This window comes from Hydra viridissima, unplaced genomic scaffold (assembly GCF_058129835.1).
Source record: "Hydra viridissima isolate aposymbiotic clone 2 unplaced genomic scaffold, HvirCarnegie_v1 scaffold_12, whole genome shotgun sequence".
NCBI lineage: Eukaryota > Metazoa > Cnidaria > Hydrozoa > Anthoathecata > Hydridae > Hydra > Hydra viridissima.
In genome coordinates, this window is record NW_028324311.1 from 6,661,106 (window position 1) to 6,688,483 (window position 27,378).

A 27,378-nucleotide genomic window follows, 5' to 3' on the forward strand; every position below is an offset into this window, starting at 1 on the left:
GAAACGCAATAAACCGTTGACTCTTGGACCAATTTACAATTCGGTGGCATATTTAAAAAAATAACAAAATCCTTAAGGAATCTTTATATCGGGAAAAATTTTAAATTTTCTGCTCTGCATTTTTTCTTTCACCACGAATACTTTTAAATATCTTCACGAATTCTTTTTAACTTTGTTTCTACGGAGCAATTATAAAACGGTCGCGCAAAATGTTTTGAATTTTAGAGTGGGAAAAAAAAAACACTGTAAATTCTCATTGAAAAATAAATTAGCCAGATAACAAAGATTGTTATCTGACTAAATTTATCTTCGATAAAAAACCTTAACACTCTCGAAGGTATCACAATATTCTAAGAAGAATAAGTTAAATTTAAATAAAGTAGCAAAAAAGAAAGTTTTCATGGGAGAGAACAGTGACACAAAAATGACAAAAATACAAGTACATAATTTGTAACCCGGTTTGAAAGAACTTTAACTTTAAAAAAAAAAAAATAATAAAGTAAAAATTTGAAACGAAAGTTTTGAACAGAAACTGAACTGTCTAGAAACAGTCGTGGAAGTGAACAGGTGTGACCAAGCATTCGACGTGAAAAGAAAAATTTTTTGGTTTGGATACTAAAAGCATTCGTTTCAGTTTAATTTGCAAAAAGCTTAATCAGTATTTGTTTGCATTGCTAGTCTTTTATGACTATAGCATAAATTATCTTAAAGAGAACATGAAGTTGAATCAAAATAGAAATTATTCGGTCAAAATTTGAAATTAATAAAGCATAAATGCTTCGTGTTTTTTCTTAATAACCATTTTATTCGTTTACTTTTTTTGTTTTTATTTGTTGTTAAAATGTTCTGTTTTTGAAATACCATGGATTTTAACTTTTTGAAATTTAAATGTTCTGTTTTTGAAATATCATTTTAATAACACTGGTAAAAATCTCATACCAAAATGTTTTTTTCGCATCTGGGCACTTCCAGAAAAAGCAAAAAACCGGGTGTACAAAAACACGCTTTTATAACCTCTTTTTGGGGGTATATAACTGCTGAACGCAGCGGAATCTTATTTTTACATCCGAATATAAATTACTAAATTAAAAGTTATAAAATCCATTAGTATGAAGATCCGATGTTTTTCTGATAGCACATTTCATTCCGCACGACCAAAAACAAGATTTGCCAAACATGTAACTGAATGTGACACGCACGCACACACATATATAAAATATATGTATCTTACTACCAAATTTTTTTTTACCTAATGTTATAAAAATAAATAATATATATTTTTGAATTCATAATCAAGATTTTCATAGTCATGCTTGAAGATTTCCTATGATTATCTTTAATCATAGGATCATTTACATAAAATTTCATTTACATAAAATTAATCAGTTCTATTTTTAGATCACTATGACTATATGAAATAAGCAGTTTATCTTTAATAACACTTTCTGGTTGTAACGATCACTGCCCGTTAACAACATAGCGCCTTCCTACACAGTTTAACCCAGAGATGTAATGATAAGAAGCTTTTTTTTTTGTATTTTTAAGTAAACTTGATTGAAAAATAGCATTAAATAGTAAGTCAGTAAACGTTCAAGTGAGCGTTAAAATAGTATTGATATGTTTTTAGTTAATCCAAACATTGAGGAAAAGGTAAGTATTTTAACACCCCCGTTTTTTAAATGCATATTTGGCGTTTAAGTTTGAAAAGAAAATCTGCCAATGTTTACAAGTGAAACTTTGTGAACATATTTCCGCATATACTTTTTTATGCAAGAGACATAATCGAGTCTAGTTTATTCATTCTTTTAAAAAATATTAGTAATGTAAAGATTTATCCACCATAATGCTCATTATTGAGAAGGTTAGTTTTTCAATTTTATTTGTCCGGCTTTTATCAAAAACGTTTGTAGTAAAAAAAACATTTCGAGGTAATCACATCGATCATTAACAAATAAATATCGATATGAGAAGTAAGCTTTGCTCGATGTTAGGAATAAGTTTTGCTTGATGTTAGGAAAAGATTTCACTCGACATGAGATAAAAGTTTTGCTCGTTATTAGAAATAAGTTTAATAAAACATTTCAAATATTCAATAGTTGTAGCAAAGATTACTTTCCTGGCCAGTGAGCCAAACAATGTTTAATTGCATAACATATACAAACCTTTAAAATAAAGTAAAAGAAATCACAAAATAAATTTAAAACTTCTTCAAAGTTTTACTTATAGGAGGTTGCTACAAACTATGGGTTTAAATATGCTCATGGCACTATCATACTGAGATAATTCATCTGCATAAACTTTATCGAAAAAATTTACATTTTAACAATTATAAGACTTAGACAAATGTTTCTTATGAAAATGCTGTCAAAATCATGCATAGGATTATCGAAGATGGTCCATGCATAGGATAATCGAAGATAATTTGTTGGGGAAAGGTTCTTTTTAGGCAACTTTTTATAATAGAACTTAACGCCAAAAAAAACTTTTTCTTAACAATCAACAATCTATTTGACTGTATTGATGATGTTTTTACCTTCGTTTACTTCTTTATTTGAACACAAAAAAGATATTTATTAAAACGTTTATTATTTTAAACGTTCCATTAAAAATTCTATTAAACTAACGAATAATTAGCTTTAAACTTCATTAGAACGGGAGAAATAATCTTCTTTGCAACGATTGAGGCACCAGTTAGCACTAGTGAGAGGTACAATCGTACGTTGCATTTTGGTGTTAGCCCCAATGTAGGACCCGGTTTGTTCTGCAGTTACCACGCTATTCTAGTAACGCTACTAATATGATTTAGAAAAAATTACTAATTAAGTTTTTCAGTGAGCGTTCAGTCATGCACGTCACATTTTGGTTACCGATTTCCGATCTTCATCGATTTCTTGTTAAATTCAGTTTGAGACATGTGGCTTTTTAATGGATTTCTTTTTTTTAAGGACATAAAAAATTAATTTATTCTTATTTATACAATACTGAACGCAATAACATTTATTCAGCAAGTTAAAAGTTTTTTTGTAGTTCTGTTTTTGGAATTCTTTAGATAAGAATTTTGATTTCTCGATAAAAGGGTAGCATCAAGCTGTTATATCGCTCCAAAAAATCATGTCAGCAGACGGGAAGATATATTTAAATTAAAAAATGTTCAGAGATTTTTAACACTTAAAACATTAACAATTTTTATAGCTAAAACATCGTTTTTATAACTAAAACCTTGGTAAAGCTAATGAAATAATAAATCTTACAAATATAAAGGAAATATCATGTTTTATATTTCAAAATTGCATTTGTTAACTTTATAACTAGTGGATTAACATTGTCTCGATAGTTTATTAGTAATAATCATAAAAGCTACCAATTTCTTTATGTAAGCAGCGAATTACGTGCACTATATAACCTTAGAATAAAAAGAGTCACTAGCCAACGAGCACAGATATCTTAAAGACATAATGCGGATGTCTGATCTACTCGCAATGTCATGCAGATGTCCTATAAATGTCTTATGCCGGATGGATTTGATCACAGTGTGTGAGGAGTCATTCGAAGATGTGACACTTGTTAGAACCAAAGTAATAAATTCTAAAGATAAATTGTTACATTCTTAGTTAAGATTAGATATGTTAAAACTTATATAATACTTATGATATCAGAGGAGAATATCACGTGTGCATATTTTTGCATTTGATATTAATAGTTAATACGTTTTCTTAAAATTTGAACAAAAATCTGATGTTAAATTTATTGTTATGTGAGCTCAAGTATTTTTGACAAAATCAATGATCACGGAAGGTCAAAATATTTTTGTTATTTTATTCAAAAATCTGAATTTCGTTTAGTTAACTGTTATTGTATGAGAGTTAGGAGTGTATAGGTGTTTATTTAAGTCTCAGTTGTTCTTGGCACATTTATGTTCTCGGCACATTTATATTCTTCCACATTTTGCTGAGAAAAACTTATTAATAATGTACTGATAGCATTTAAAGCGCGAACCTCAAGCTCGGATTTTTTTCAAACAAATTTAAGAAAGGTTGAGTTATTAAATTTAGAAATTCACTTTAGAAACTTTCCAAAGGTAAAACAACAGGCAACTGATGAAAATAAAATCCTTTAAAAAATAATTTATATTTTATTAATCAAATTTATTTCTAGAACACCATCAATGGAAGAGTTGATTGTGTTAAGAAGCGATTTTAAGATTCTTTCAGCTAATTCAAGGACTCATATGCAACCCAGGAAAAAAACAGCAAGAAGTTTGAGAAGATGATTTAGTCTATCCATGCAAAAACTGTTTTAACAGCCTCAAGTCCTGTTTTCATAACATTTGTGTATTGTGTATATCTTTTTTAGAAAGGAAATAGAAGTTTTATTTGCTATAAAGTTACTTGCTAAAACTTATTTCAAAAGTATTTGTTTGATGAGAGGGTCCCAAAATTAGTTGTTCGATTTCCTTTTAATTAAAGCTGAGTATCAACCGTTGATCTCAAAGTCATTTACTTTTCTATAAAGAAATCTTCTCGAGAGAGAAAATCTTTTTGAGATTTATAAGTAGATAAATCAAGGTGATTTCTAAAAAAAAACTTCCTTTCAAGATCATAGCTTTAATGGCAAACTTGTACATATTTACTTTGAGATGTCTGTTTGGAATAATGCCCAGGATATTTCACAATAAATCTATGGTGTTGATAAAGCAACATTTTCATTTGGCTCTTTGAATTTAAGCCGAGCAACCTTCTTTTCACTGTACTTTCTGGATGGGACACCTGAGGCGAATGCATTTCAACTCGAACTGTTTTGATTTTAGAACGGCAGGCATCTAATGGCTCTTCATTGGTAAAAGTCAATAAAGTGATTTAGCAATATTTATAAATACAAACTTAAATTATTGATGCATTTTCTGCCATAAAAACCTCGAAAAAAAAAATCTCTTGAAAATCTTTTTTTCTACTTCTTGTTAATGACGCTTAAACAATTAAAACTTTTAAGTTTTTATTTAACAGCAGTTAATCTAAAAAAAAGTACAGCTTTCACATTTGATGAAGAAAAATTTGATCAGGATTAGTTGCATGAAATGAATAAAAGGCTTTGGTACTAAAACCCTAATGGCTTTAGTAAGCCTTCTATTTATTTCATGTAACCAATAGGATGCACACCGAAAGCTACATACAGGTGATTGCTGATAGTAGCTAAGAAGGAAAACGATAAAGAAAAAATCCTAACTACTAGGTATTTATGAATTATATCAAATTAAGAGCTTTGGATCTAATAAGAGGGTAGCGCGTCTAGCTTCCAATACCACAAAATTTTATACCTTTGTTATGGGGATAAATCTTTTTCTAACTGTAAAAAACAAAAAATAACTTTTATCAATATTCTTTCCACTTTATAGACCATAAATTTTTATGCTTTAACATTATTAAACTAAAAGTAAATTTTAAATTTTTTAGATTATTTTTCAACATTTCATTTTTGAGTTTATTTTTCAACATTTCATTTTTGAGTTTATTTTTCAACATTTCATTTTTGAGTTTATTTTTCAACATTTAATTTTTGAGTTCAATGCGACGTGAGTTACTACACGACGTTTGAACAAAATATTTTTGAAAAAAAGTTTTTTTTTGTGAATCATTGAACTCTTTTGTATATAAAAAAAATTCTAAAGGCTTAACGTTTTCTGTTCATAGTTTTAGGGAGCCACAACAAAATTCTTTTGAAAAAATGGAAAGTTGAAAATCATGCCAAAAAAAAAAAGATTATCGAAAAAAACAACAACATTATTTTAAGTAACAAATGTAGTACACTTTGTCTGAATCAAGAAAAAAGATTCAGTAGCCAAACGCTCCTGTTCAGTATTTACAGCATTCTTATTACAACCATGGAAGGTGAAACCACCCCTATTCCCTAAAGAGTATTGAGAAGCTAAACAATTTAGAAGAAAGCCTGCGCTACACTAAACGAAAAGTGTTTGTTCGAAACTTTTTTTGAGCCACTACAATTGGTCAATGCTTTTTTTTTAGATACAAATGATATATGGAAACAGCGTTCTGAAAAACAAGTTTATAATAAAAGTTTCAATTATTGTGTTTGTTAACTACATCAGCTATGTAAACAGATCTAAAAATCATGCTTGTGATTTAGTTTTATCAGTTATATCGTTGATTAATCAGGTAAACCTATTCTTTTACTTGTTTTGTTTTCTGTTGGGTAAGTTGTTTTAAATGTTTTTAATGTGTTTTTCAGCGCTGATTTCAAATCTAGAGTTAATTTTCAGTAGGATGTTCTAGTTAATACGAAATTTACGTTTTATTGGTTTTTTAAAGAATGATACTTTTTTTTTTTTTCTTTTCAGATCTCATGAAAGAAACCTAACTTTTTTAGAATCGAATGTAACACGAGTGTAAAACTTTATTTTCTGAATGGCATCTTAACTAATTTCACGAAAATCTACGTGCTGTAAGTGATGACTAGGTTCCACAAAAGAGCTTAAAAAAATGGAGGAGTGTTGAGTAACAGATTTGAGTATTTATGAGAATATACTTTTGTACCCAGTCCTTTTTTTTTACTTTCATTCTATGATAATTAATCAAGATGATTTTCATGCTACGCTATAAAAATTTATGAAAAAATCTTCGAGTTATTTTTCCTTTGTCACTACTTATTTTACTTGTATACAAAAACATACTTTAAAAGTTTCATTAAAAAAAGTTTCAAAAAAATTTAATAAACAAAATGCTTTTAAGATAGCGAAGGTGCAATCAATTAAAGAAAAATCTTAGCTAGATAGCGTTTATGAAAATATATATTTATGTGAATTAGCATGTAGAATATTTGGAGATGAAAGAGACTTTCATTATCAAAATAATTCAAACACAAATAAAGAGTATTTAGAGAGTAGAAACTTTAATTTCCTCAATGCTGTGAGGTTTCAAATCAAAAAAGAAAAGAAACTTTTTTCAATTCCCTTTTTTATTGTCTGTTTATCAAAATTAGTATAAACCTGTAAATTATTATGAGACGCTAAATGGTTAAGGAACTTGAACTTTAAAAGATTAAATGAATTTAAGGAAAAAAAGGGAGTGAATGCTAAACTAGCACCCGCCTCTGATTAAAAACAAGCTGAAGTAAGAACAAAAAGTATCTTGCCAGCAAAACTGATAGATTACTCTCATTAGCAACGAACAACTATGAAAAAACTTATTAAAACATCAGACCCTGTCTTACGCGTTTCACATTGAATTAATATTGCTATAATGCATAATTTAATTAATTCTCTTTAAATGAAAATAACTAATAATAACACTGATTAACAAGCTTTGTTCATCTGATATAATTTTATGTTGGCTAGATAGAATTTTTAACGCTGATTTCAAATCTGCTTTTACTTTTTCTGTAGCACATCTAGCTTTTATGATAAAATAAATTATGTTTCACACTATTATAGTTATTTTGTTACAATTTAGATAATATTATTTCTCATTTCAGATTTTTTTTGCTGACTATAAATTGAATTATCAGTATGTCTAGAACACGTAAAAACAATGATATATTATATATACTAGATGTCTAACTTCGATCCGAAAAGTGAAGCCGTGGAAGCCATTTCTAATTTTATTTTTGTCTAATAAAATCCAGCAAGTTAAACATCTAGTATATATAATATATCATTGCGTAAAAATCATCCAGACACATTTTGTTATGTGTGCGGATCATTAACAGCTTCGGGACAACGACGTAAAATTACGAATGAACGAACAAAAATCCACAAATTGCATTTTGGATGTCCACTATTTGAACGAGACGTGCTAAAAGAAAACTAATGACATATTTTGAATCAGCATAAAAAACTGATTTAGAAAAAATGTTTTAGTTTATGATGAAATGAAAAAGTTCTTTTTTTGCTGACCGGTGCAATTGATGGTTTTATTAAAAATATATATTTAATAGCGTTCAACTTGTATTCCGTTTCATTAAAAACTTGTCGAAGTTAACGCATGATAAAAACCCTGCCAGTCACTCAGCACACTTGCTTTATATTATTTATGTGAGAAAAACGAATAAGCAAATAAATCATTCGCATAGATAGTACCTAATTTACAGCAAGAGACTTCTTTATAACGTAAGAAAAAATTGTCATAGTAATGGGTTAGAAACATTTATGAAACTTACTTAAAACATCCGAAGCTAAAGTTTCTAATTTAGATAAAATATGAATAAATATTTATGGATCCTGTCAAAAGTTAAGTTCGAGTTTTTTATTTTATTTGAAAGTTTAAAGTTCAAAATGTATGAGCTGGTAATAGTAGTTCTTTTTATTACCAATTTTTTTACCAGGTGATTTTACTGCAAACGGCTTTGTGCAATAGAACTCATGAATAAATGTACAAACTCCTGAACGAGAGTGACAATTAGTTGTAAAGAACTGCTCCACTAAAATTAATTTTTCATTGAAACATCGGAGCTAAAAAGAAAAATATATTTAAAAAATTATATATTAACGACAGCAAGATATTTCCCTTTTTTTCTTTTTTGAAAGCTACTTTAAATCAAGCGATTTTCCATCCATTATCTTTTTGAACTGTTTCGTTTTATGGAACATAAAAAATTAATGACAGTTTAAAAAAATTGGCCTCCGAAAGATTCTAGAACATTTGTTCATTCTTGAACAAATGTTCTAGAGACCTCTAAAGCATTGTCTGTTAAAATCTTTTGGAGGTGGTAAGAAGTTGTATGTAAAAACTTTACTTTGCTATATAAAAACTAAAAAGTTTTATTTGCATAAAAACTTTTGTTGTAATTTCTTTTGCATAAACTTAAAACCAAAATCTTTACTTTAAGTTTGATAAATCCTGAACTTAGTGCTTAGATCTTGTGAGTTATTTTGATAAATCCTTAACTTAGTGCTTAGATCTTGTGAGTTATTTTGATAAATCCTTAACTTAGTGCTTAGATCTTGTGAGTTATTTTGATAAATCCTGAACTTAGTGCTTAGATCTTGTGAGTTATTTTGATAAATCCTTAACTTGGTGCTTAGATCTTGTGAGTTATTTATATTTCATAAAACATATTGTGAAACATACTTAAAAAAACATTGTCATTGGGTGCATTTGGTGTATTGGGTGTACTTATCAATAGATAAAATTATTTTTAAGGTTGTTGTAAATTCAAATTCAACCCATACTTTTATATTTTTATTAAACTGATTAAAAAAGCAAAAAATACATTCTAGTGGGCACTCATAAGTTTGAGACTTGGTACACAAACCAAGTTTGCCATCACCGTACAAACTTCTGTAAAAACGAACCTAAGTGAGTCGCCTCGTTTTATTTGTTACTTTTTTTGCTAAGGTTTTCACTTAACTATTTGTTCAAAAATGAAAGACGAAAGTACTAAAGCAAGAAGTCTTAGCAATATAAGACAATAAAAAACTTGCGAAAAGTCGGTAAAAAAAAAAAAATATACAAAAAACAGCAATGTCCAATTTATAAGTGATGAATTGAACTAAGCAAACATAACAAAAGCTGATTTTCTATAAGAAGATGATCAGGAAGAGATCTGTCGGGACTAAAAATTGAGGAACTATAAAAACTTACAAAACTATTTTAGAACTTGTTAGAGACCCTGAAGTATCCAAAAAGACAATTCAGTGATTCATGAAGATTTAGTAAAGAAAAGTTTTATGACGGGCATTTCGGTAAATGCAAAGAATTCATTTCAGGTGAAGAACAAAACAATTGCCAAAAGACAGCACTCTGCAAAGATCATATTTTAAGGCGGAATTTCTCAGATGGTTTCAAATCAATGTAGAATTTAAAAAAGCCAGATGCAACTAAACTTATAACCTCTTTAACCATCATGAACACTTTTACTTTTATTAAACTATTTTTCATTTTTCTTGTATACCTAAAATATCTTCAGCATCTTGCATATCTTAACTTTGTAAGAGATTTTACTTTCGGATCATCTTTAATACTCAAAACTTGTTTGTTGAAATACTCAACCAGTTTCTTGAAATGTTAAACATTTGATAAAAACATTTTTTTTTTTGTGTGTGTGTGTATTTATAACTACCATGTTCAGATAAAAGAAAAAGAGAGAGAGAGAGAGAGAAAAATAAAAGGAACCTTCTTTGGCTTTGACATCATTTGTGTTAGCTGCTTTTATTTTAATTAATGAAAAAACAACAATAATTAATAAACAGTTTTTGTAACTTGGCTTTTCATTTCTCATCATTAACTTTTTTTTTTTTATGATTAACTATCTATTACAAAAGAAGTGCATTTAAGGATGCTAATTGTTGCTAATAACATTTGTAATATCAACTTGTTCTAGAAAAAAGACACGATGAATTTCAATGATACAGTTTGTCGCTATCAATACAGAGACACTGCAAAGTATCTAAACAGCAGTCTTATAATAGCAAGTTATGCTGTCAATGCTGTTTTTACACTTGCGTCCAACTCTGCCTTAGTTTTTGGATTACGTACCACGATAAGAAACAAAAAGTATACGCGTAACGAGAAGCTTGTGTTGGCTCTATCAGTTGTTGATATATTGAATGCCTTGGTAGTTCCATTGTCTCAAGCCGTCCTTCTAAAACAAATTGATAAGTTCGGTTGTTTAGAAATATCTATCCTAACCTTTTTTCGCGTTTGGTTCTTGGCTTTAAACAGCTCTATTTATGTCATGATATCTGGCGAGCGATTTTTTACTGTCATGTACAATAACATGCTGTGTGGAGTTATCATTAAAGATTCCTACTTGGTTACATACTTTATATTCATTGTTTTTTTCTCCCTTGGTACAGCCGCTTCTTATGGAGTTTTCTATGCATCTTCAAACTTGTATCTGCATTTCTTACTCTACATGGGCACTGCAAGTTTAACTTTGGTTTTCCTTTCCTTGATAGTTATTGCAAATATTTCCATGTTGATTGGAACTATAAGAAAATTAAGAAAAAGTACACACCGAGTTAAAAAAAATGAAAAAGTTGAAAGCCACATCACGAAAACAGTTGTTATGATCTCCCTTGCACACGTGTTGTTTTACACTCCTGGACTTATTTCACAGTATTATATGTCATTCAGCTTCTCAAAGAATGATATTTTTGTGATTCCTCCTGCTCATCGGATTTTTATGTGGTGCGTCGTTGTCAGAGAAACTAATTCTGGAATAAATGCATTGATTTATATTCTAAGAAATAGAAAAGTTTCTAAAATGTATTCATTAAAGATAAACTCGTATTTTGGAAGTAATGCTGGCGTTAGAAGCAGTCCACTTCATAGCAATAACACCGATGACAAATCGACATCTGCATGTTAGCCGACGTAAAATGATTTTTTTCTGGTAATAGCTGTGAGCAGACTTTTGCAAGTTTGACCACGTATTACAAGAATATTTAAGAAAATGTGAAACATGTAAAAAAATACCATTTACTTTCTTTTACCTTTTTTAAAACTAAAAACACATTTAGAGGAGTTGAAGGACTTATTTAAAATTCTGAAAATCTTAAAAATTCTTTTTGAATGTAAATCTAAATTACTTAACGTGATAATAAATTATTTAGAAAATTATTTAATTAATTCTGAAGCATTGATACACTATTTTAAAGAATGTTTGCTTTAGGGTCAGACTCAAACTACTCGTACAGTGACCTTATACCCGGCGAGTTGACACAAAAATTCATAAATCTCTCTTAAGTGATAAAGTTGAATAAATTGTGATAAAAAAAATCATTCAAAGTCAAAGTCATTTAAGAACAGAAAATCTGGTAAAAACCCATTTGTTTATATTTTTAAAAAAATTGTTTTCTCGACGCGACGCACTCAGTCAGTCAAAATCTAAAAGAACTGGCAAAAAAAAAACAAACAAAATAAAACAATTTTCTAGGAACTAATAAATTGAGTTATAATGTAACTAATACCATCAGAAGACTAAAATGAATTACTTTTTGGTTAATTTTTAGGGATTCACCAACTTTTACACCTTTTCTTGAGACTTATTTTTTTTTTTCTTACTGCGAAACTCGTGCACAAACTTATTTAATCAGTCATGAGTACAGCTGAAAAACTAGAGATTCTACTAGATTCCATGTTAGTTTTAACATTTTCCCAATGATATGTATATATGAAAAGCAGAAGAAAAAAATCATTTGCCTGAAATTGCCCCAATTCAATATACAACCTTTTTAAAAAATATCAAATGTAACATTTAAAATTAATTACTATTCACTCACATTTTTCATAATACATTAGCACTACAGAGATAATTTGTCATTACTCAAAAACTAACATTCAAAAACTCATGCTCAAATAAATCATACTAATTTCTAAACTTAAAAAACAAAAACTTTCATGATTTGACGGCCTACTACCTGAGTTAAACGTTTAAAAGTTAAACTTTCATACGAAGTAACGCATAATACTTCATTGCTTACGTTCATCATGAAAAGAATACATCGTTCAAGAATTAGGATTTAATCATGATAATTTACATAAGGCTCTTCTACTTGAGTTTCGTAGATTGGATGATCTAGACCATGGAAGTATTGATGAACCTGAAATGATAAATCTCCAGAAAACTCTATGAATATTTAAATGCAAATTCAAACCTAAATTGCAGAAACATTCAAGAACCTTCTCAAGATTTCTGGTACAAGAGCGAACCTAGTTAAATAAATAAATTAGAGTTAACAGAAATGACGTTGCAGCAGGTCCAGGTAGAAAGAACAATGACTAGGGAGATCTAAGTGAGAGAAGCAAAAGGTCTAAGGTACAAATAAATCAATTGAATTCAAAGCAATTTAAAATGTAGTTTACTCGCTTAAGTATTAAATATCATACTGTTTAAGATTGCCAAGTTAGCTGAACATACTACTGAAGAACTGACATTAGCTTCAATAAGAAACGCCTCTGGTTATCCTACCGAGAAAGATTTTGTTGTTGTCATAAAAATGCTATAGATCCTGGCAAAGTCAAAAGGATGGAGGTTCGTTCTCCAATAAAAATGAAGATTAATGATGCTTGGGCTTAAAACTTCAGTGTGATCTTTCTGAGGAAAATTGTTCAAAATATCAGACTTTCATCCGTTATACAGAATGCAGATATTAATTCTTCACTTCATGAAGTTAAGAATGAAAGACAGAAATGCTATACTGAGGATGTAGTTGTGACAGAAACATCTTCTTCAACTCCTCTAGAGAGTAATCACTCAGATTATCAACTTAATCACGCTCTGCTAAGGATGATAACTTTTGCTGAATGCCAAAACTCTATATGGATTGACAAGAGGCTCTGAATAAGGAAATTTGCAAAGCTTTATCGAACCATACATCGTAGATATCTAAAAAGAGCATTACGATGAACCAGTAGCAATACCTCTTGATCAGAAGTGATCCTGTAATATCCAACATTAGTTTCAAAAAACTTAAATCTGAAAATTGAAAACCACTTCTACCTGAAGTTTTGTCTTTGTTAATGATGTAATAAGAACATAAAGCTGTTTTTATTATGCGTATGTCTAAGGCGTGTGTGTAGTACGCGCTTTAGACATACACATAATTTATTTAAAAAATACGCAGTATTCTATTATACGGTACTTTAGATAGAGGAATCCAAGTTTTTTATTCAAATCATTATGTGCGCGCTTAAATGACACTAACACACGTACGCGCAAGTAAGACGCGTATGGGTAAAGTTTATTTTGAATAAAAAATTTAAATTTCCAAAAACTCTAGTTTTGATATATAATGTGAGGAGGGAGAATTAGATTAAAAACAATGATCGGAAAAGACGCACACAAGATGACTCGTCCACTCTTCATATTGTGAGGAGGGAAGATGAAGAAAATTGTAAACATTATCTTTAAGTTTTACCCGACTCAAACACGCTACATTCGAACGAGGAAAAGAGTGAGTCAACCAAAAAGCACCAGGGGGACACACATGTCTAATAACATGAAAAATGAATAAGTCACACCATAAATATTTAAAACTGTTTTGCAAACACGACTTGAAACACACTGATATGATTTTAATTAGTAAAGTTCTAGAAAGTTCTGTAGCCACTTTGATATAAAGACTAATAATAAGAAAACTAGTAAAACTTGTTTTAAAGAATACCATGACTCAGTAGTTGAAACTAAAGTACTGAACGAACTTGAAGAAAAAGAAATCTATTGTCTGGACGAGAATTCAAAATAACACCTGCGGACAGATAGAAAAGGAACGGTTGAGAAAATCTTTTAGATTTTTTTGAGATTTAATTTTAGATTTTTTTGAGATTTTATTGGGAGATTTTTTTTGGGAGATTTTAGTAGATTTTCTTGAGGCCTCTCTTTGGAGAGATCTTTTCGGGAAAATTTTGATGAAGTGTTTTAAAGAGAGTTTTTGAAGATGTATTAAGAAAGAGTTAAGAAAGATTATAAAAAAGGATTTTAAAAGAGAAAGAAAAAGTTTTTAAGAGATTTTAAGAGATTTTTTATGAGAAAATGATTTTTGAAGATTTAAAGAGAATTTAATGAAAAGAATTTATGAACAATTTAAAGATGAACTTATGAGAAGGATTTGGTAAGGAAATATGATTAACTTTCAATTTGCGTTATTATAAGTATTAATGTATTGTTATTTGTATGAGTTAATATTAAGAGAATATATATATTGATGAGAAATAATTGAGAATATTGATTAAGAAAAATAAGTAAGAGAAGAAAAAGCAGTCGTAAGCATTTTTATTTTTGTTTGCATTTTGAGTAAGCAACACTATTATTATTAATATTTTTATTATTGCTTTATGCGTTAAAAAAAAATTGTTATTAAAAAGTTTGATGCTCCTATCGCGCTTTTACCACATCTGCGTTACACACTGACAGTTCTACCTCACATTCTATCACTCTCTATATTTGCGCGACCATTACATTTACATAGAACCAACCACCACAGTCACATTTAACATAATAAAATATAAAATTAATAAAAACCGCCGCCCTCACAATATAAATCTATCTATCACGTAAGTAGATGATAAAACGGAAAAAGAAAATTGAAAAACAATTGAGAAAAGACGTATACACGAAGACTCATCATCCTGCCATATAAATAAATGAAAAGGTATCGCAACTGGAAAACAAACAAAAACTATAAAAGCTCAAAAAAAAAAAAAAAAAGAAGCCTGACGGTTAGAAGAAGAATTTTAAAAGAAGGAGGAAGACGTAGTTTTAAAGAGAAGTAAATTAGAGTTTTAAGAAAGTTATTAAGAAAATTTTAAAGAGAGAGAATTTTTTTTGAATGAAAAATACTTTAATAAACAAGCACTTTTTATAAGCAGCTCAATAAGCAGTTGAATAAAAGAAGAGAAGAAGATTTTAATATTGATTAAAGGAGAATAACCAAAAGAAAAGATATTTGTAATAAAAAAAGAAGATAAAAAAAGAGGAGTAATTGATATAAACGATATTGAACACTGCAAGAAGCGTTAGGGAATATAAACGTTAGGAGTAAGAGAGTGCTAACCATTACACATTAACAGAGCATTTATTGAGTTTTATTATATACGAGAATATACTGAGGACGGCAAACAGAACCTAAGCCCGTTAACGAATAAACCTAACCCATTCCTAACCAAACAATCTCCAAGCCTCGCCCTTTCCTAACCAAGTAATCCCCATCAATCTCGTTCCCAACTTCCATTAACCTTTCCACACAACTCTTCAACCCATGCCTCTTTTTTCCCTTTTCTTCAAACACAACATAAAACAAATAAATTCATTAAAAATTATATGAGCATCTAATATATATTTATACTTGATGCTCATTTAATTTTTTGCCGTTTTTTCACCTTTCTGACTCACTCTGCGATAATAACAAACTCATTCTAATCTTATAAACCAACAACTAGAAAAAATTCAATTTGTTTTTTATTTTCTTGGTGTATTAAAATGCCAATACGTTCTCAATTATTTAATTGAACTTCATCTATTTCATGTTGTTGAGTCAAAACCTTGGTTGTATTTCTTTCGAATCATTATGAATTTAAGAATATTTTTGTAATAATAATGTATATTTGTAATTATATATGTGAATCTTTGCTTTTTTGTAAACAACATTTTTGGTTTTTCTCTCTAGAGTCAAGATGAACTAATCATTTGGTAATTCAAACCTAAAGTAAGCTACATAGAGTTGTCCGTGAGCAAAGCAAGGTTCCTCCAAGTGTACTCCTGCTACTTTTAAAGACCGGCCTTGAGATTTGTTGATGGATATAGCAAAGGCCAAACAAAATGGGAACTGAAGCCGTTTTAATTCAAACGGAAGTTTACTTGGAATTAGAGAAATCCTGGGTATAGAAACATCTTCTCCTTTTGCATTCCCAGAAAGGATAGTTTCTTTAATCAGGTTTGGCAGAAAATTCTTGACACACAGCCTGGTCCCTTTGCACAACTTGAGTGGATCTAGATTCCTCAAAAGCATGATAGGGGCTCATGATTGTGAGGTGATATGCCTGAAGGTTCCAAAGAGCTGAGATATTCTTTTATCTCAGCTCTTTGGAACCTTCAGGCATATCACTGAGATAGTATAAAACTTGATTGGTGTCTAAGACTGAATCAACAGATTTGTAACTTTTTGTGTTCTCCGGCAAAAAACTTTACATATGAAGATTGACTTTGTTAACATTCTAATTCTTTGTTCAACTGAAGATTTGACAACAGTGCAGGAATCAGGTGGCAGCTGAACCATTTCAGTTTCATGATGAGCTGTAGCAAGACCGTTTCCCAGCGTGAGAAGTTGCTGTGAAAAGTCATGGTCTTGTTCCCAAAAACATGACTACATTGCTACAAATGCATTTCTGATTAATATTGTAAAGTTTTAAAGTTTTGTTATAAAAACCCACGACAGGGAACAACTTTTGGTCAAAATAGTTTGTAAAATTTTGTCTCCTTAATCTAACCTAGGGCTGCCAATTCGAACTTTTTTTAAGAAGTTCGAACTTGAACATGTTCGAACTATTTGGGAAAAAAGTTCGAACATTTTCGAACTTTTTTTAATGTACTAAAACATGCAAAATAAAAGAGTACAAGTTAAAAACAAAACCGTTTATTTATCTATTCATAAAACTGTTTATTTATAAAAACAAAACTGTTTATTATTGAGACCCGCTTCTCATTTTCACTACATTTAACTTGAAAAAATTGTCTATTTTAGAATAAACAACATCACTCAGTATTTTTAAGTGTTTGTTTTAAAAATGTTAATGCATCTAATGTATCATCCCGTAATGAGCTCCTTATTTTTGTAGCAAATAATCCTAGGCTAGAGAAAGCCCTTTCAGCCTCCACAGATGTCGGAGGAATAGTTTTAAGAGCATTAAAAAGCATTTCTAAATTTTTGGGTCTTGATTTGCTGGCTTCAAAAAGAGCCATTTCCTTTTTAATGAGGTTAGATCCAAGTTCACCTTTGTCTACTGTCATTTGAAAATCAGATGTTTTAATGAAACATTTAAGTTCTTGAGCTAAAGTCAATTTCATGTCAGCATTTTTCATATCATCAGTTATATCATTGTTATTGACTTCTCCATCAACATCAGATTCTTCCTCGCTAGACTGGAATAATCTTTGAAAAAGATTGGTAGCAAAATTTGCTATAGAGTTTCTTTTTATTTTATTCCCAAACTGATCATCTTGATTCAAAACATCTAGGTTTGATAAATATTTCATTAGATGTATTAACTTTATGTTTCTCTTTTCAAGAATTCTTTTTTCAAATTGCTGTTTTACAAGTTGACTAATTGGCGTGTTGGCTTCATCCAATTTTTTCCGGATGAATTGAATTATAATTTCAGAAGACAATAAATCTGCATCACGTTTGGAAAGTGCTTCAATAGCTAGTTTGAGCGGCTTTAGGGCAACACAAAGGTTATTAACTTTATCAAGTTCATTCTTAGAAAGAGGAAAATCGGTGTTTTTGCTAATTAAAGCTATTTTTATTTCTTTTTGGACTTCCAAAAACCGTTCTAACATAGCAATTGTGCTGCTCCACCTTGTCCTGGAGTCACAAATCAAAGCTTTCTCTTTTCCAAATGCTTTAACAATATTTGGCTGAAGATCATCATCATTTTTTACAGGTGATCTACGAAACATTTGTACCAATATTCGAATTTTGGCCACCGGCTCTTGAAATTCAGTTTTCAATGAGGGCACCAAATTTTCAGTAGATATTTGAATTGTTTCAACATAATCAATCGAATTTTCATCTTCTTCCTCACTTTCACCACCATAATCTTCATTAACATCTTCAATTGAATCATTAACTTCAATAGTATCACCAACTTCAATAGTATCACCAACTTCAATGGTTTCACTAACTTCATTGTTATTACCAACTTCAATGGTATCACCAACTTCAATGGTATCAACAGGTTCATTGTCAAAATTATCGTTTGGTAGTGCAGCACTTTTTTTTTTTAAAAAGCACATCAATTACGCATAATGGATAGCATGATTGTAACATATTTGATGTTCTGGTTTAGTGTCATAGCCAATTTTTTTCATCAAACTGGCTCCATCTGTAACAAAGGCAAGAATATCTTTGTCTAAGTTTAAACCAAATGAATTAAGTTTTTTATTAATTAGTTCAATGGCTTTCGATGCTGGCATTGTGCCATGCACCCTTAACATTCCAAGAGATTGAAATCCTCCGTTATAATGAATATTCAAATTCATGTATCTCCTGTTTTTAACTGATGTGTACTCGTCAAATGTTAGGCTAAATTTTCCATTAGTTAAAATGACTTTTTGTAATGAAGCAATTACTTGTTTCTTGATTGTTTCAAAGTATTTCATCACCAAATCACGAACAGTTTGATGACTTTTGGGCAAATTATATCCTAGAGCACGAAATGCTGATCGCAAAACTTGACTATTAGCAATGGTTGTAAAACTTATTCCATCAATAGCAGTCAATCTGCTCAAGATTTCAGGTAAAGTTTTAATCCCAGAACTAAAAAAGTTTTCAATTCTTGGTATTTTAGGAACATGACTAATTTCGAAAGCCTCAGAGGCCAAGGTATTACATTTAATAATGTCAATTTTATGTTTCGTTTGTAAGTGTCTTGTAATAGTGCTTGTTGTTGAGCCAGGAGTTTTTAATAAAACTTTACAAATTTTACATTTAGCTTGTTGTAGTTCTTGGGAAAATTCAAAATAATCCCAAACCTCAGATCTTCTGGATGTGCTAACGTCTTTGAAAGTAGCCATGTTTTATTTTTAACTGTTTTAATTTTTTAGGCATTTCTTCTGAAAGTTCGAACTTTTAAGCGAAAAAAGTTCGAACCTGAACATTAAAATTTTGGCGTAAAGTTCGAACGTTCGAACTTGAACATGTTCGAGCTAGCAGCCCTAATCTAACCTGTGCAGTAAATCAGGGCAGAATCAGGGTAAAATTAGGGCATCTTAGAGTGTGAGTACCATACCGCGAAAAATTTATTATACAAACCGATCGCGGTGAACAACTTTTGGTAAAAACTCTTGGTGAAATTCTGCCTCCTTGGAGTACTCTATGTAGTAAATCAGGGTTACCCTAGTAAATAAGTTACCCTTAGGTCAAAATTCTAGGACGAAAAGTAGTCTAGACCCTTCCCTAGTAAAATGAGAGGTCAAAACAAAATTTGGTTAGGATCGGATCAATACTGTGGATTTGTAAAACACACCTACATACATATACACATACAAACCTGGGCCTTTATATATATATATATATATATATATATATATATATATATATATATATAATTCATATCTCTGATTTAAATTGAGTTTTTGTTATTCAACAGTATTTTTTTACAGTTTTACAGTTTTTTTAGTACAGTTTTCTAATTAATTTTTAACTTATTATTCTTGATGATTGCGTAAATGCACAGTTTCCAGAGTGGAAACTTATTCTTCACGTGAACCCAGGGCTACATAAAGAATGAGTTTTACAGCTTTAAATAAGTTTTGCAGCTATAATTTTTTCAGTGTGCTGTTTTTTTATTTTTTGATTATGTAATATGTTTCTGCAGTTTACATTTAACATTTACTGAAAAAATACAAAAAGTAAATAATGTTACAGCTACTTTTTTTATAATTTATTAGAAATAATTTACTGTAAAATCAAAAAAAAATTTTCAATAAAGAATAAAAATATTAGGATATTTCAAAGTTATCGCCTGTGCTTTCGTAATACTTAACTTGATTCCTAAAAGTATAATTTATTTTCAATAAAAAATGATCGGGATTTCCTATCTTCAACGTAGTGTCTTTCATATCACTTTCATAAAAAGTTAAACAAAATTAGGAAGTTAGGGCGTCTCCCTTTGTAAGAATATTGCCAAATCGTAACTGATTATTAATTGAATATCGGCTTGTGATGCGAATGATAAAACCGAAAAAATCTTGATTTCAGAATCCAATAGAAAAAGTGAAGGTATTCAAATAATTGGTAAAGTATCAAGAAAAATCAGTAAAAGTTGATCAGCTGTGTAATCTGTTAGTGTTTGAAAATAAAAACTTTGTATTACAGGAAAGTTTTTATTTGACACAGAAATATAATTACAAGAATAGATGTATAAATAAAAAAACAATTAGTATTTATGTATGGTAGAAATGTAGAGGCTCTTAAAAGAGAACTCTATTATTGTACTTCCCGATGAGTGACGCCATGTTTGTTATAACTATTCAGGTTTTGGTTAAGTTAAGAATTGATTCATTAAAATGTTTATGTTCGCGATCACACGTTTATACGTTGCAATAACATGTTTGCGATTTGTGACAGAAACCTCCATACGTTGGTGATAAAGAAACTCACTTTTAAAAGATAAATAAACCTTAAACAAAATGTTTATTGTAAGATTTTTCACGATTAAAGTTTTAAGATTTTTCACGATTTCTCAGATTTATTTTTCCTTTAACTCTCTCATGAAATTTAAATTTTAATGCGTAGATAAGGAATGATCTATTATAAAATGGTTCTAAGCGTTTCAAAGGTTCAAAGTAGCTTTGAATAAAAACCTGTTTATTAAAAAAGGTTAACAGTCTATATATCTTGTGGGTGCAGAAATGCTAAATTCTCTTCTTCATTAGTTTCAGGTGGAAGTTCCAAAAATAAAAATACAAAACGAAAAAAAACGATAGACTTTAAATGTCACATAATATTGTGATATTAAAAAGCAAAAAAATGTTTTTTATAAAGAAAAATTTATTTACTTTTCCTGCTCATATGAAAAGCAGTTTGTTATTAAGCTCATGACCAACCTTCTACTAACCAGTGAAGTCTTTCCTTACACCAGGGCATGGGTAGATCCTAAAATGAGCTACCGGAAACTGTCAGCTGAGTTTAGTGATAAAGCTGGTTACGTTAGTATTAGTTACGGCACAGTTAGAAGGTATCTTGGTAAAAAAGGAGATTTAATGTTAAAAGATTTAGCTTCAATGGAATGTAAGGAAAGATTTTGTGTACCAAGAGTAAAAGAAGGTGGTGACTCTTTAGGTATAATAATAATAAAATAATAATTGAAGCTGTGTTCTTGAGAGTCTCAAGAAAGAATCTAACTAGATGTTAGATATGAAGTTTGTTTTTAAAATTTGTTTGGAAACACTGAAATGGAATTGACAACATCACTTTCCAAACGATTCCAATTTTCAACAATACGATTCGTGAAGAAATAATGCCTCGGAAAGAAGTTTGGAACATACTGCCTTCTCAACCTTTGTTTGTGCCCTCTGGTTAGCCTAACCAATACTTCTAGTTCACGATGCCAATTGATAGTATCATGTTTGTTTAGGAATTTATACATTTGGATAAGATCACCGTTTTCTCTTCTATTCGATAGATTTTGTAAATCCATTTTATTTTACCTTTGCTCGTAACTGTCTCCCTTTTTTTTTTTGTTGCCAAGTTTTGTAGCTTTTCGCTGAACCCTTTCGATTAAGTCTATGTCGCAAACAAAATATGGATTCCATACTTGAAAAGCATATTCCAAGTGCGGCCGAACGAGTGACTTATATAACAATTTCATTGATGTTTCATCTGGATAGAGAATTGCGTGTTTTAGCATACCCAATTTTTGATTCGCCTTACTTACCATTTTTTCAACATAGTTTTCCCATTTTAAATTGTCTGAAACATAAACACCTAGGTCTCTTTCCAATTTCGTTATTACTAGTTCATATTGTGTTGTATCTGATTCTGTAGTGTCGTATTTTAAACTATACGCTTTTTTCGGATTATCACGACCAAAATGCATGATTTTACATTTATCTTTCTTAAAACTGATTAGCCATTTTCAGGTAAATAAGATATTAAGATCATACTGTAGAGATTGGTTTATTTTATTTTTCAGGTAAATAAGATATCGAAATCATACTGTAGAGAGTGGTTTATTTTATTTTTTTCTATAACTGCAGTTATTTTTAAACCATCAGCATATAGCCTTGCTTTATTGTTCAATTTTTGTGTTATATCGTTTATATAAATTATAAAAAACAAGGGTCCTAAAACCGATCCTTGTGGTACCCCACTACGAACTGTTTCCCATTCTGATTAAAATAGTCCCAAAACAACTCTCTGTTTTCGATTTGATAAGAAAGCTTCACACCATTGCAACAATCTTTCAACAATACCAAATGATTTCAGTTTTAAGAGCAGCCAAGAATGCGGAACTGAATCGAATGCCTTTGAAAAGTCCAAAAAGGCAACATGAACACATTTACCACAATTTATCGATTCTGTTATTATATCTAATGTTTCAAGAAGGTTTGTCACACAATTTTTTGATTAAATTCAGTGAAATTGGACGGTAGTTACCTTCTTGAAGCCTATCCCCGTTTTTAAAAATTGGTGTAATATTTACTTTTAGCCAGCTTGTAGGCAATGTTTCACTACAAAGTGGTTTAGCTAAACTGTCAACACATTTACTTAAAAACATTGGATTGCATATATTATTGCATAGATTGTATATATTGGATTGTATATATAAAAACATTGGATTGTATAATATTGGGATGTATTTCTCATAAGGGAATAGAATTTCAAAATGTTTATATAGGGAGAATTTACCAGTATAATTACAAAAAGAGTTTGAAAAATAACCTTTAACCTACTACTAGATCATTTTTTGGAAGGTTTAAAAATTGGATTTTCCAACAGAACGGTGAAACGGCACATACTAGCAACTCGATGAAAAAGTGGTTTCAAAGACAACATGTTAATTCTCTACTCTGGCAGGCATGATCATCAGACCTGAACCCCATCTAAAATATTTATTGAAGGATGGATAAGAAATTATCAAGAGAAAATGTGGAAAGCTTTGGGCAATTGAAACTTGAATTGGAAAAAGTTCAGAACGAAATTCCAAAGGAATTGTGTATGCATCTGATTGTATCTATGCAAAAAGGTATTCGAGTCTGCGTAAAAGTACATGGTGACCATGCAAAATACTGAATTAAAGCCCGGCCTAATATTTTTGTCACATTTTTTTCATTATAGTTTTTTGACCTGATTCTCTTTTTTAATTGATTTTGGTACCAAAAGCAATACTTTAAAAAAAAAAAAATTTATTTTGGTTATACAATGTATTCCAAACAAAAATGTAAAAAAATCTCTTTTTTTTATTTTTTTTTGAAAATCATTGAAATAATTCAAGTAATCGCTAAGAAATCTTAGTGACCTTACATTTTTGAAATCCTCTGTTTTATATTTATTTTTCAAAGCAGCAGTTGCATGTTTTTCAATACAAATAAATAAAATCCAATAAAAATCGCTAAATATTTTATGATTGATTTTGAAATTTTTAAATTCATGGTAATAAAATATCTATAAAAATTTCTTTTTTTTCGTTTCATTTTTTCTCTTTACTTAACGAATTAATTTAACTATCCTTTATTATATATTAATTTTATTATATATTATCCTTTGTTACTATATAACTTATCAATTTAACGAACCTTTAAACAAATGAATTAATGTAATTAAACCTTTTTTAAAAAAAAAATTGTTTTGTTAAAACATGTGATAAGTATTTTATATATAATAAATAAGCGCATAACGTGTGGCTACAAATATTCTAGATTCAATTAAGGGCATATTGCAGATATTTCACGACTTGAAAAGTTTAACTTTAATTCATTATCATTTAATATGATCCTTGTATAATTATAGTTATATCAAGTATAATAGTTATAATAGTTAACTCATTAACTTATTATAGAACCATGATTAATTTTAATGATACAGTTTGTCGATATCAATACAGAGACACTGCAAAGTATCTAAATAGCAGTCTTATAATAGCAAGTTATGCTGTCAATGCTGTTTTTACACTTGTGTCCAACTCTGCCTTAGTTTTTGGATTACGTACCACGATAAGAAACAAAAAGTATACGCGTAACGAGAAGCTTGTGTTGGCTCTATCAGTTGTTGATATATTGAATGCCTTGGTAGTTCCATTGTCTCAAGCCGTCCTTCTAAAACAAATTGATAAGTTCGGTTGTTTAGAAATATCGATCATATCTTTTGTTCGCGTTTGTTTCTTAGGTTTAACCAGCTCTATTTTCGTCATGATATCTGGCGAGCGATTTTTTACTGTCATGTACAATAACATGCTTTGTGGAGTTATCACTAAAGATATTCCTACTTGGTTACATACTTTATATTTGCTGTGGTTTTCTCTCTCGGTACTGCTGCATCTTATGGAGTGTTACATGCCTCTTCAAATTTGTACCAGCAATTCTTACTCTATATAGGGACTGCTAGCATAACGCTGGCTTCTCTTTCTTTGATAGTTGTTGCGAATACATCAATGTTAGTTGGAACTATAAGAAAATTAAGAAAAAGTACACACCAAATTGAAAAAAACATAAAAGTCGAAAGCTACATCACGAAAACAGTTGTCATGATCTCCCTTGCACACGTGTTGTTTTACACTCCTTGCCTAGGTATGCAATATTATATGTCATTCAGCTTCTCAAAGAATGATATTTTTGTGATTCCTCCTGCTCATCGGATTTTTATGTGGTGCATCGTTGTCAGAGAAACTAATTCCGGAATAAATGCATTGATTTATATTCTAAGAAATAGAAAAGTTTCTAAAATGTATTCTTTAAAGATAAACTCGTATTTTGGAAGTAATATTAACATTAGAAGCAGCCCACTTCATAACACTAGCATCGATAACAAATTGGCATCTGCATGTTAACCTTCGTAAAATGATTTGTTCCTGGTAATAACTTCGAGAAGACTTTCGCAAGATTGACCGCGTATTACAATAAAATCTAAGGAAATATTAAACACGTATAAAGTACCAATAACTTTTGCTTTACTTTTCAAAGTCGAGTTGTTGATAAGTGTGAAACATTTTATGAATGCAAATAATTTGAAAATTGAGGTATATATCCAATTATTAAACTTTTCACTTGTATATATATATATATATATATATATATATATATATATATACACACACATATATATATATACACATATATATATATATATATACACATATATATATATATATTAGGGCGTCCCAGCCGCCCTAACTTTTTGCAAAGTTGCTGTTCAATACTTTGCAACTGTGTTTCATCATATATACACCGGAAATATATGTGTTTTTATGATTTTCAAAAATTTGAGCCAGCACAATCAAATTGAAGATTACGTTATATTATTGAATTTTCATCTTTTTAGACTGAAATACAAATTAAAGGATGAAAAATGCAATATTTTCCATTGAATGATGTAATATCGTGTACAATGTTCATTGTTTATTATAAAAATCGAAACCTCATTTATCTATTTAATCATCAATCATCATCCAGTGCTAGGAACTGCGACTTCTCTTGAGAACAAGATGGTAGTTTCCGCTGATCTGGAACTTTTTTTCGCGAACTTTCAACTACTTGGAGTACATCTTGAAATCTTTCTTCGTCCATTGTTACACCCAAGAAATCATGACATAGCTTTACTCCTCTTTCAGCAGCTTCGTTGACTACTTGAAGACTTTGAACAGTTGTCTTCAGTTTAAGAAAGTTGTCCAGTTTTGTCGATTCATTAGCTGGTGTTTGAAGAAACTCATAGGGAGCATTCACAATATGGAAAAACCTCATTGATCCAGGGCCAATCAATTCACTCAGTGACTTAATCTCCTCTGAAATTGGTTTAAGGTTAGGCTTTCCGAAGGATGCTCCAACACGATCTGAAGTACTTCCAGCACTTTCAAATTGGAGGAGCCGGAGCCTCATACTCTCTTTGTCTTTGTCAGATACCATTTGTGAGAAAAGAGCCAATGGAACAAGCTCTTCATTCATATACCAACTATGTCTGCTAACAGCTTTTATTCCCTTGCCAGCAATTATAGAATCATGGTATGCAAACTGTTTCAGTTTCTTGACTAAAATCAAATCGTTGACTGGGGCATCAGCTGAAAGTGGGCATTTAATCCCACTATTGCACGTAGACACTTACAGCAAACACACAGAAACGTTCTAATTTCTTGATTTGATTTTTGGTTGCAACTTCTGAATTGGGAAACTGCTCAATTATCTTTCCAGACAATAATACTATTTTCAAAGTGTACAGAAGTTTTGCCTTTCATCTTGCTTTGTGCAAAGCTCCAGGGTGCTTTATGCTAAACTTCTGAGGTTCGGATCCTTTTGTAACTAATAACAGGCTTAGTTCAATAAGTTCTTGGTAATCCCCTCGAGTGAAATCTAATGCTAGGAATTGACGGAAGCAATTTGTTAAGCTTTCTTGTTTCTTTTCAGTTGCTCCAGGAAGTTCAGGATAGTAAAAGTTTGCTCTAGTTCTTTCTGCAGGCAGACACATGCTGCAGTATGCTGTCCTGTGATGTAAAGAGTGAATTAATTAATTCTTTAATAAAACTATACCTAATAGCCTTACAATTAGTCCATTACTAAAACCTCCACAGTAGGGCGGGTCATACTTTTTTATTTTAGAGTTGCTAACCTGGCTATGGTCTAAAAAGTTGCTCTAGGTGCTAGTTATTGTAAAAAGGCCAAAAACATTTAAAACAACAGGTGTCTTGTACTTGCATCTTTACCGCAAAGATTTAGCCTTTAAAGGCTTATAGCTAAAAATATAAGAAATTAATCAAGCACTTAATATGATACAAAGGCCATAACCATGGCTAGCGCAAAAAAGTATTTTTTTGGGGGTGTATGAGCATTTTTTGCTTACTATAAAAAAAGTAAAAAAAAAGATGCACCTCCTTAATTTCGGCCCTGTCAACGATAAGGGGGTGTTATCGACGTCGAAACATAAAATTCACTTAAATGGTGAAGTTCTAGATATTATTAGTTCAATGAAACAATATAATCAAACGTAATTTACAAAAA

The 27,378-nt window shown here is 30.1% G+C and overlaps 2 protein-coding genes, 1 long non-coding RNA gene and 1 pseudogene across 4 annotated transcripts; 3 read left to right on the forward strand and 1 right to left on the reverse strand.

Moving 5' to 3' along the window:
- Positions 1-1,749: 1,749 nt before the first annotated feature.
- Positions 1,750-6,595, forward strand: LOC149881000 (uncharacterized). 2 transcript variants are annotated; one of them, XR_016445789.1, is made up of 3 exons: positions 1,750-1,861; positions 6,021-6,170; positions 6,353-6,595. It is a non-coding gene; the product is annotated as an uncharacterized LOC149881000 (long non-coding RNA). The 2 variants fall into 2 exon arrangements; XR_016445790.1 differs by lacking the exons at positions 6,021-6,170; positions 6,353-6,595 and adding an exon at positions 4,156-4,361.
- A 2,055-nt stretch (positions 6,596-8,650) lies between these two features.
- On the forward strand, positions 8,651-11,671 carry LOC149881001 (uncharacterized). Its single transcript, XM_090069317.1, has 2 exons — positions 8,651-8,718; positions 10,333-11,671. The coding sequence occupies exon 2, from the start codon at positions 10,345-10,347 to the stop codon at positions 11,320-11,322; it is 978 nt and encodes a 325-aa protein (XP_089925443.1). The 5' UTR covers positions 8,651-8,718; positions 10,333-10,344; the 3' UTR covers positions 11,323-11,671.
- A 5,398-nt stretch (positions 11,672-17,069) lies between these two features.
- Positions 17,070-19,365, reverse strand: LOC149881002 (uncharacterized). The gene is made up of 2 exons (XM_090069338.1): positions 18,369-19,365; positions 17,070-18,317 (listed from the first exon to the last, which is right to left on the reverse strand). The coding sequence occupies exons 1-2, from the start codon at positions 18,463-18,465 to the stop codon at positions 17,206-17,208; spliced, it is 1,209 nt and encodes a 402-aa protein (XP_089925464.1). The 5' UTR covers positions 18,466-19,365; the 3' UTR covers positions 17,070-17,205.
- A 4,846-nt stretch (positions 19,366-24,211) lies between these two features.
- On the forward strand, positions 24,212-25,220 carry LOC149881003 (uncharacterized; annotated as a pseudogene).
- Positions 25,221-27,378: the final 2,158 nt, after the last annotated feature.